This window comes from Rattus rattus, chromosome X, assembly GCF_011064425.1.
Source record: "Rattus rattus isolate New Zealand chromosome X, Rrattus_CSIRO_v1, whole genome shotgun sequence".
In the NCBI taxonomy this organism is placed as follows: Eukaryota; Metazoa; Chordata; class Mammalia; order Rodentia; family Muridae; genus Rattus; species Rattus rattus.
The window spans coordinates 65,675,557-65,686,980 of record NC_046172.1 but is presented as its reverse complement, the minus strand read 5'-3'; the positions used below and the strand labels follow the sequence as shown (position 1 = coordinate 65,686,980).

The 11,424-nt window shown below is 40.9% G+C and overlaps 1 protein-coding gene across 1 annotated transcript in view; it reads right to left on the bottom strand.

Annotated features, from left to right (window-relative positions):
• Window positions 1-5,206: 5,206 nt before the first annotated feature.
• Window positions 5,207-11,424, bottom strand: part of Atp7a (ATPase copper transporting alpha) — a 102,535-nt gene continuing 96,317 nt past the window's right edge. Inside the window, 3 exon segments of the mRNA XM_032889595.1 lie at window positions 5,207-8,854; window positions 9,785-9,887; window positions 11,223-11,340. Of these exon segments, the coding sequence (XP_032745486.1) occupies window positions 8,578-8,854; window positions 9,785-9,887; window positions 11,223-11,340 (498 nt within the window). The 3' untranslated portion in view covers window positions 5,207-8,577.

Genomic DNA, 11,424 nt, shown 5'->3' with positions numbered 1-11,424 from the left:
TTGACTCTTCTCTCTCATTTTATAATGAAATCAGGGGCCAGGAACCTCCTGCCTTGTTGCCAGCCTGGTTTGAGCCATGTCCCCATTATTATTCCTGTAGCTCCTCAATAGGGCTGACAGATAAAGTAACAAGGCATCCAGCTCTATTTGAATTTCTGATAAACAGCAGCCATCTTTTAAATATGTGTCCTATATAGTATCATCCTCTTCTAATGGTCCTCTCTTATGTCTCTTCATGGCAAACTCTCCTGACTCCAAGATTTTTCTCTAATCCTAGATTTTCAGTAGGTATGTCTCCGAAGACCTTAAATAGCAACTCCTCTTCAGTACTCCGTGTGCCCTTCTCTATTCATTTTTCCATTGGTGATTGCTATAGTTTGGATTTAAAGTGTTCTCCAAGGCAGAGAGCTTCTTGCCTAAGCACTACCCAGCTGGAAAAAGAGCAGCTGGGGGCTTACAAAGACCACCATAATAACCAGAACTGCCAGCTCTTCCCTGATTGGTGGGAGGTAGTAAGATAATCAAGTAATCAGAACACCCTGCTGGCAGAGGGAACTCCTCATTCCTGCCTCAGCCTCCAAGACTCCAGGTTTCAGATTCAGATAAGAATTCTGAGGTAGAATCCAGGCCCAGATGTGGCGGGCACCTGCCACTTCAGAGATCAGCTGCTGCAGAAGTTTGCCAGGGCTGCAGACTTGCCCTGCAAAGGATTGACATCTGAGTGTCTTCCAGGAGTTTGAGGTGCAACCTTTCTCTGATCTTTATCAGCTCTCAGCCAGCATCCTGTGTGACTGAGTTCAAATTTGCATCATTTAATCCCCACGTGACAATCGGGGTTGTTTTTATCCATTTCACGATAATATGAAATCCCCATTTTATTCTGGGTGGTCCATCACTCCACCTTGAGGAGGGTGAAAGAGCCCAGTTGGACATAAAAAGATGGCTGACCAAAAGGGTCATATCTTTTTCTGTCTCCTCCCTACAGAAGATAAATAGATCCTCTCTACATAGTTTATCACACTGACAGAGAATGAATGCAAATTAGTATCATCCATCATGCTATTTGTTTATCTTGTGTCTTACCGCACCAGAATCGAAGATCCTCAGGGCAATGCTTAAGTTTTTGTTTTGAATGTTTTATGCTCTGTGTATCGTCGATGTTTAGATTAGCACCTCATATATGATGACATTCAATATTTATTGAAAGAATGAAAGAATAAAGAAAGAACCTTCATTTTAACAGAAATATCTGGGCAAATTTTAACTGTAAATTCTACCCAGAGCTTATAGGAGAGAGGGAGAAAGACAGATAACTACTACTGAAGGTGGGTCCTTGACAGTTTTATGGGTATTTCCAACACATCCCAAGGCACAGTGAAAGTAAGTATTGTAAGGTACTAACTGCTTTTTGTGTTGTTTTCTTTGGAGAAAGGAAGAGAATCTTAAGGATCTTAGGATAGTCTGTCCCTCTTCTTCAAGTACTAGGCAGTGATTGGCCTGTCTTCCTTCTTTCCTTCCTCCCTTCCTGTATTTTCTCTGTGTGACAGTGATATGGCCCCCAGCAAAATTTGCACTCCAGACTGCCCTTGAACTTCTGGTTCCCCGTTTCAACCTCCTGAGTGCTAGGATTACATCGAATAGGTTTATATAAATCATCTGGGACTCTGTCAACACACACGATCTTGTTCAGTCAGTCTAGGGTGGGGTTTGGGAACTTGAATTTCTCACAAGCTCCCAGGGGATGCTAACACTGGTAAGTCTGGGTCCACTCTGGGAGTAGCAAGAATTAAAAGGTTTATTTTAGACTAATTATTAGTATGTCTGTGTGGGTTTTCTTTGTGTGTGTGTGTGTGTGTGTGTGTGTGTGTGTGTGTGTGTGTGTGTCTTCAAGATACATACCACAGCACCACATGGAGGTTAGGAGACAAATAGTGGATTCAGTTCTCCCCTTCCCCTGTATGTGGGTTCCAAGGACCAAAACTCAGGTCATGAGGCTTATGTGGCAAGTGCCTTTACCCAAGTAAGCTATCTGACAGGCCTAGGAGCAGGAGCCAAAATGTGACGGGTTGTTGTTAGATCACACATCTCAGCTGCCTTTACTTCTCCCTGTAGTCAGGCCATGGAAATTTCTCCAGTGTGTTGACAATTAGGAGTTCTGTGACTCCTAAGTTCTCAGAGAATTGTCTTCTCAGTTACAGGATGAGGACTCGATGGCCTTCCCTATTGCTCAGACCCAAGACAGCCTTGAGGTGTAACTTGACTTTAGCACTGACTTCTTGACTTCTAGCATGAAGTCAAGGTCATGCAGGATGGAACCGAACTGACTCCCACTCTGAAAATTTATATGAGTAAGCAACTCCCCCTTTGCTCTTTGGAATCAGAAGTGCTTTCTCTCTTCAAGAACCCATCACACTGTCCATGATAATGATGTTATAACTATACTTTTAAGATTCTGGGAACTGAAGGATCAATCTCCTTCCCTTCTGGATGCCATCATGGTTGCCTGGGCCGGGGTGCTCTCTTTAATAAGGTATTCTTTCTATGAACCCATACTCTTTCTCTTATCATAGTGGTTCAACTTACCAAGGAACAAACACATCTATTTTAAACAGAAGCAGTTAGTTTTTATTAAGCCTATTTGAAGGAACCTCTTGCCCAAGAGTTATGTTAAATATACAAATGTACTCCACTACGGTTCAATGAGGCAGTGTTATTTTAGTGGAACTGGCACATATATGAAGAGCAAAAGTAATGGAGAAAAAAGGAAGGCTAACACTGTTAAATTTAAGCATCCAAAGGGTATGACTGCTCTTGGTAAGGAGATTGGTATAAATCACACTATAGTAAGGTTTCTTAAAGGCAAGAGGAAAAGCTCTCTGTGACGTATATAATTAACAACTTAAATAACTCCATACCAAAAAAGGATCTATACATCTAAGTGGTATGACCAGTTTCTCTCTCCTTATGCTCAGGCCAAGGAAGTAACAGCAGTAAACACTGTGCTTTTGCAATACTCCTCCCAGTGACTCTCTTGGAGAAGTCCACACCCACACCCAAGGGTGTGTCTTACTTTCTTCTGGAGGGCCTCTTTCTTGTAACTCTCATGCTTAAAATATATTTTAAATTATCTTTAATAAATCCTAACTCTGCCTCATAAAAAAGGAATATCACTTCCATTCTTGGAAAGCCTCGAAATTCCACTACGTCGGTGTAGTCAGTATTATTCTCATTTTGCACTTGAGGAAATTTTCAGGCCAAATCAAGGACTTGACTATGGATACCATGATTGGCCCTCAAGATGTCCTAATTTCCAGAAGCTTTGGTGTGAAAGGGATTTTGTAGCGATGATTAAGTTGAAGATCTGGACCTGAGGAAATCATCATGGACGATGTTAGTAGACCCAATGTAATCTTGCAAGTCACTGTAAGAGGAGCGATTGCATTAGAGGTAATAATATAAAGTATGACAGGAGACTAGAAAATGGAGCAATACCTTGAAGAAGCCATGGGCTAAAAAACACAGACAGCTTTCGGGAACCCCAAACCCTCAAGGCACTGAAGTGCATCTGAAGGAAGCACAACTTTACTAACACTAGTTTTACTCCTGCTGTCCTTTTTGGACTCCAGATCTCCTGGAATGTAAGGTAACAAGTTCCTAATGAACACAGTAGCCCAAGCTGGTGTAGAACTCAGCACGTACCTCCAGCTACTCAAACAGTCCTCCTGCCTCTGCCTCCTGACTGCTCCGATAACAGGTGGGAGCTGCCACGCCCAGCTAGATCATTGGGCGTATGAGGCCCCAAATGGTTTCTACCGTTACTTCAGTAGTCATTTGGATGTTCGAGAATGCTTTCCAAATAAATTGCAAATACCTCTGTCAAGCTCTAAAAGGCTTTGTTCTTTAGAATACACTGTTAACCTTAGCTTTTCTGTTATACTTTGTGACTGTATATGACAATGAAGAAATTAGGAGTTCTGATTGGGTGAGAACAGCACTTCAGTTTACAGATCAGCCTTGGACACAGAGGGTGCTGACCATTAAAACTGACACCACTTGAGGGTAATAGGTACAGAATGCCAAGAGCTGCTCAAGTCCATTTCAACCTTTTCCATCAGTTGAGACTACTGCTGCTGTCACCTCGCTCGTTCACCTTGCCAAGAGCCTTCCCTTTCAGGCGGGCACGGTAACACATCACATGCCTTAAATCCAGTAGAGGTAGGAGGATCTCTGTGACTTCGAGGACAACCATGGCCTATATGGCGAGTTCTAGAACAGCTGCGGTAACAAAACAGAGAGGGCTGTCTCAAAAAGGGGATGAGGGGACTTGCGGTTTGTAACTTCCTTCCAATTCATGAGCCATGTCCACAAATTGAAAGATAAAACCACACGGCAAGGCTGGCAAGTCCTACTCAAAGCAGACAACTCCATTTCTCAGGATCTACCCTCACTCCAAGGACCCCTGGCGTCTTAACCCAGCCTTCCCAGGACAAAAGCTCCTTCACTTTGGTAAATACGGAAGGGTTTGAAACCTTATCGGCTGCACTGTTGCTCATTGCGCAGTCTCCTTTACAGGCAGAAAGGGAAGAGGAATGGGAACACAAGAGCGCAATCCCGAGACACCCATCCTGTGCCTAGCTTTCCTTTTCTAACAGAATCATCCCCTATATTCGCTATGGAAGGTAGAAACTAGCTCTCACAATTGAGTTTTTTTTTTTTAATCTTTTCAGTTTAATGGTGTGCTGGGTATGTGAACACATGTTAGGTAGGTTGACCATGGTCTTCCTCCAAGTATGGCAGCTGGAGTTACTCAAAAGAGCCCTGAGATCCAGCAGTCATTCCTAGAAGGAATAAGGAGGTTCTCTGCCTCACGGTGGATTTCCCTCCATGGGCCCCACACCTCCCTCCCCAGCCATACAGGTTTCTGGCCAGACGGACATGTGTCAGGGAGGTGACAAAACAGCTGTGGTTCGAGACTTTCACTAATTAAGCTGCTTTGGGGGGGGGGGGTCACTTACGCTCCTGTCAGCAAGTCCAATAAATTCACCGGCTCAGCAAGCTGGCCTTGGGTGGACTCCCTCCGTCTGTTTGTTGTTAGTGCTCTATCTGCGGTGAGCAGTCATTTACTCACATTTCCCCAGGAAAAGTTCAGGCAGTGAATGGGATCTTCACAGTGCCTAGGGCTCCCACAAATCAAGCAAAGCTCATGTAGGGTGGATACTATATCAAGAATTTATTAGACACTACAAAGGAGAAGAGGCCATACACATTCCTTTGTCTCTTGTTCTAAGTGACAGCACCAGGGCAGTGGGATCGGAAAGACAACAGACTTTTGTCCCCTACCTGAATGTGTGCTGCTGCCTCTGGTCCTGGTACAGCATGGATTAACAGCTGAAACGGCCAAACAACCCCAAATAACACAACGAGGGTAGAGGGGGCTGGACGACTTAACACAGCAACACTTGACAACATTTTTTTAAAACAACACTATAATTATAAAGTTGAAGGCACATCTTCGGCAGAAATATCAATTACATGCGCATGAGGGAAAAATAAACTAAACTACAGTAACGAAATATTGCACAAAGTTGCCCGCTCCTGTTTTGGATTCTAACCAAAGTTTTACAATACATTTCTTTAAAAACACAAGGTTGAGACACCTGGTTATGGCTACAAAAGTTAATTATTAACATCATTAAAGAAGCTAATATGATTGAGGAATAAGAATTTTAGGATTTGTGTTCTATCTAGTTACTCACACCAGACTAAAGGACGTAAGAAAGTTAGTGTCAAAGTTGGTAAAGATTTGGCATGAATCTGTATGTTTATATTTGGTACAGAAATAGGTCTTTTTAATACAGAAAACAAAATAACTCAAAGAAGTGATTATCAGGAATGTCTATATGAAAAAAAGAAGAAGAAGGAGGAGGAGGAGGAGGAGGAGGAAGAGGAGGAGAATTATTATTATTAACCAGATGCCTCATACAAAGAAAATAACAAAGTAGAATAAAATAAATATTATGAAAAATAATTTTAAAACAGAAACTACACATAATGGAAAAATCCTCTACTATATCTTTTTGATTTTAAGCTGTGTACAGAAAAGATATGCACACTCACATTTTTGGAAACATCTTATCTATAGTGCTATTTCAATCATTCTCTATATCTAGCTGAATGAAGACATTTTTAAAAAAATTAAAGCATAATATAAAATTATTTGTTCATAAGGCATCAAATTTAACATACTAAAATGTTGATACTAAAGTAGGAAAAGCAACATTTCTACTTCACACCTAATAACTATACTTTTAAAACTACAAGAGTAAATATTTGAGTTGTATTTTAATCTTTAAATTCAAAAGGCATCTTTGGATATTTAAGTTCAAAGGTGGCCCCTAGCCAAATCTGTATTAGCACTGGACAACAAAGTGTCCATGGTGCTTCTGACAGGGACAATGGTTGCTGAGTAAGTAAGGAAGTAACAAAGAAGGTATAAAGAACCTCAAAGCAGATGTATGTTCTTTCTCCCTGTCTGCCTCTCTCCGCCTGTCTCTCTGTGTATGTACATCTACACATACACACATGCACGCACAAAACCTGTTCTGAGCAGTGGCTCATTACCTAAACTCGTGGCCACCTGAAAGCATGTGCTTGATCCCCTCTCTAAATGACCCTCCTCTCCTAGGAATACAGCTGCTCTCAAACAGGTTCTCGTCTGGCAGTGAGACCTGAAATACTATTCTCACTGTCCTCTAACGTGACGTGGGGGCTAGAGGACGACTCAACAACACATGCGTAACCAAAGGAGAAACTGGCTGAGGACTGGGGCACTTGTATTCTCAATCTGGATCCAGAACAAGAAAAAACTATTCTACATCTCCAGTTTAGCTCTTTCTTCTAGAAGTCAATGAGCTTTACTATGATGATCTGCTAGAATTAAGAAACAAATATCCAAACTCAAACTCTTAAGACAACATAGGTACTGGTTTAAAATACAGTTTAAGCATATAAACTTAATCATACTTCATTAAAACAGGTTTGCCTTTCTAGATTAATAGCACCTTCATCAAAAGTTTTACCTCTCTAAGACAGCTAAGATAGAAGTTAGGTCTTTCCCAAGTCTGGAAAGACCAAAGTGAAGAATGTAAACGTTTTTGGGTGTTGGGTGTGAAAGGAAGAGGAGAGAAAGGGGGTGGAGTGGACAAAACCCATTCTCCATTTCACTTTACACTCCAGTAATACAAAAATTATTTTTATATTCAATATTGACTTGAAAAGGAGAAGTGAACATTTTCAGAGCACAAATTATATGTTAAGCATTGTGCTAGTAGCTTGAAGTATGGGATGAAAATGAAAGATTAGGAGTTTATAAGCACAAATATTTTGAATGAAAGAACAACATATTTGTTTACAAGATATCATAAACCAGGGATATTCTGATTTCTCTATAACAGTTTGGTGTGTATCTCGATAAAAGCAGCTCTGTGTGATAAGAATATTTTAAATTCATTTTGATAAGTTATCTAAAACATAAGAGGTAACTAAAATTTTATTAAATTACAATATACCAGCCAAGTGATTTTATCCCAAAAGATGAATTTAATGAGTCCAAGTACTTTTCTATGGCCTACATATGTTAATATATTAGTGTTACTCTTTGAAGAATTTTTCAGTGAAAGAGGTTCAAATGTTAAGTTTCTAGACTGGGACTGATAGACAGACTCCATCCACTATGAACAAAGCTGAACTCAACAAGAAGGAACTGAAAGCCAGCACAGGGCTAGGGAAACTGAACAAAGACTCGGAGATTTCTGCCAACAGTGAACAGAACTCACAATGTGATTAGAAAAGTAAGATTTCAGAAGAGCTGTCAGTTACAAAAACGCTTTAAGACAGGGTCTTAGTGTATATAGTCAAGGCTGGCTTTGAACTTGTAATCCTTTGGCCTCATTTCAAGTGACTGTTGTCAGTTACTTTTAATCAAAGAAAAACCACATAAACTTGGCTCACTTGAAAGAAGATGTCAAAAGCTGTCCTGTAGGTGATTGGAAACTGAAGGTCAAGGACACAGAATTATGAGGTGAAAGCAAGCCTATAATAAATAAGGCACATCTATTTTAGGACAGTCGCAACTGTTTTCCCTCTAAACTAGGTGCTAGGTACAGTGCTTTCAAAGCCATTGCTCCCAAGTGGGGCAAGGATACAGGCTCAAGGATACCCTCAAGGTCATGCTCTCAAATCTTCACATTTTTAATTGTCCTGTCTTTGGGCACTTTTTTTTTGGTCAAATAAAAATGAGTTGCCCTATTAGCAAAAGTTAGCAACTTCTAACTATAGAGCTGGTTCTAACTCGCTGCTCTACCGTCTGTATCCCTAATCAAACAAAACTGCTGGGAATTTGTTTTACATAATGCCAGGTTCAGAGCTCCTGCCCTGAGAAAGGTATTTTTGCCATTAACAATTACAACTCAGAATCCTGCACATAAGAGCATGAGATTGACGTACAATCCTTCTACATCAATGTAAGTGCTGTGTCAGTGCACATGAACTTTGACTAGCAGCATCCCCGAAGGCCTGTTACAGTGTGGTGTCGTCATCTTCCCGGAAGTCTCCCACCAGAAGTGAGTGCTTATCAGGCTCACTAGTGACGACGCTGTTGAGGGAGCGTTTGTCAGACAGCAGTGAATTTATGGAGGCTCTGCTGTAATTGACAATCCGGTCCAGTAAACCCAGTCTCGGAGAATTTCTGGAGGTATCATCTATTCCAACGTGCACGCTGATTTCTGAAGGACTCCTCTGTCCTGTGTGGCTCCGGGGACGCAACTCATAATTGTCATATGTTGGCTTCCTGTAACTGGATGGACATTTAAAGCAATCAAATGTTAGCTACATGCTTGTTGTGTCTACAAACAAAAGGAGATTTGCCCAGTATGAAATGTGAAAAAGTGGCTACTGCTAAGAAACTTGCTTAGAACGAACTTCATGCTGTCACCCAATCCGAAGTCCTGTTTCTCAAAGCTAATATACGACACTGAGCTCTACTCTGGGTTTATGCCTGCAATGCATACACAACACAAAAATAACGACGACTTAGCTTTTTCTTTTTGCTTTGACACGGTATCTTTACTATGTAGCGTAGGCTACAATATCTGATTCTCTCACCCCTTCCTCTGAGTGCTGGGATTACAAGTGGGTACTGCCACACATAGCTTGCTAATATTTATTAGATACTACCCTGTAAGTCTTTTTTTCTTTCTCTTTTTTTAAAATTCATTTTTATTTTCAATTTATTTTACAACCCAAATGCTGCCTCCTTCCTGGGCCCCCTTCCCAGGGTTCCTCCCCGACACTCCCCCACCCCCAGTTGTTTGGGAGTCTGGGAAGCCGGCTCAGTGGATCAAGTGCTTGCTATAGAAGACTGAGGGCCTGAGTTAGGATCCCTAGCACCCATGTAAAAGCTGAGTATGCTGACTGGCATCTGTGATCTCACTGCTAAGGAGGTGAAGCAGGAGTCTAGAGGCTCATTTCCAGTTGAACTGAACTGGTGAACCCCAGATTCAGTCAGAGACTCTCACTCAAAATATAATGTAAAGAAAAATAGAAGACACTCGATGTAGACCTCTGACCTCTACGTACATGTATATACACGTGCATACCTACATGTACACAGGTGCATGTCAGACACACATACACATCTTGCCTTACCCCAACAACACAAGAATCAAACCTCCTAAAAAGAACCCTTGCTATTAGTCTATGAAATAGCAAGTGTCAGCATACTCACAGCTTGAGGAAAAGGGAAGAAAGTACCACAGAGACAGATGAAGCGGCCATGGCTGCAGATCCCATCCAGGGTTGTAAAACCAAGCCGATGGGCAGAAAAACTCCTGGAAACAAGTTTGGAATAGAGTAAGACAGTACTAAATGAATTATCAACACACATTTCTAACACGTGCACAATTTATTTTGTCACGTCTTCAGCGTTTTATCCTCTTGTTTGTGGAGATTTATGTTGCTGTCAATTTTTCCTTAGAATATACTTGTGCCTATTCCCTGTACTCATTTTTAAGAGTTTCCCTAGGGTGCGTGCTGGGGGAGACACTGCTGTGTAGCTGGGTATTCTTCACTTCTCTAGTGTGCCGGGATTCCGGACCAGCTAGTTGGCTGTCCTTCCTTCAGCCTCCCAGCCCAGCGTAGGTGCGGATGCAGCTGCCCTGCACTGGGAAGGCCATGTTCTACCAAATCACACACACTTGCTTGTTCTTTTCTTCCTTTTCTCTGCTTGCTTGTTTCCTTCCTTCCTTTCTGTTTCTGAGGCAAGGTTTCACTTATGGAGCCCTATCTGGATTTTCCTATTTTTCTTACACTAATCAGCACTTAGATGATCAAAAAAAAAAAGTCTTTTGCTCCATGATTTAATCTAACTGGACATTGCTTCATCAGCATTTATGTGCCCAAGGGCTAAATATCTCTGCAGTTAGTTTACATTTTGAGGCAGAGAGAAGGAGAAGGTGAGAACTACTTCTCTCCTCACTGTCTCCTCGTCTATCAGTTCTCAGAGTGTTCTCTCTTGTCATTATTAATGTAGGAAGTCAGAGACGATTATTACACAAGACTGTTAGCGTTTACTGTTCCTATTCCTACAGTCACTCTGTTACTTGATCTCCTAGTGTAAAAGAACACCTGCTGACCACAAGAGAACCTTACAGGAAAAGCAGGAAAGTCAGAACTATGGGAAAAGAGCAAACGGATGCAGGGGCAAAACGACCAGAAGGAAACTTAAAATGGTAACAGTGGTTGTATTTAAGTAGCAAAGTTATGTGTAAATTTCTTTCATGCAGTAAAAATAAGTGTGTAAGTCAATAAATTATATACATCTATCTTATTTTTAAAAAGATTTATTTTTAATTTTAATTATGTGTGTGTATACCTGTGTGTCGGCACAGATTTTCTGTACCATTTTTTCAACATTTGCTTAGGTGTGAAAATTTTCAAATTATAACATTAGAGGGAAATTTTTTTAAAGTATTAAGATGTTTATAAATTTTTAGGTTATAATAAACTTCGTTGAACATTACTGCTTTTAACAGTGCCACTCACCACACTAGCAGAATAAATGGAAAAACTAAGGTCAGAACAAAAATTAGTAAGTATATTCTTTCAATGTCATAGGTGTCTAATGACTTTAACCACAAAAATAAAAACTGTTAACTCTCGCATACCAGCAGCGATGGGAATTCCAATCAGATTATATATCAGAGCAAAGACAAAATTGATTCGAATCCTCTTGACTGTTTTCCTTGACAAGTCAATACTTGCCACAACATCCAGAAGGTCATTCTGAGGAGAGATCAGTGATATTAGTGACATACCAATTCACCAGGACCGTCTCTACATGTCACTGTATAACAGGAGTATGTATGC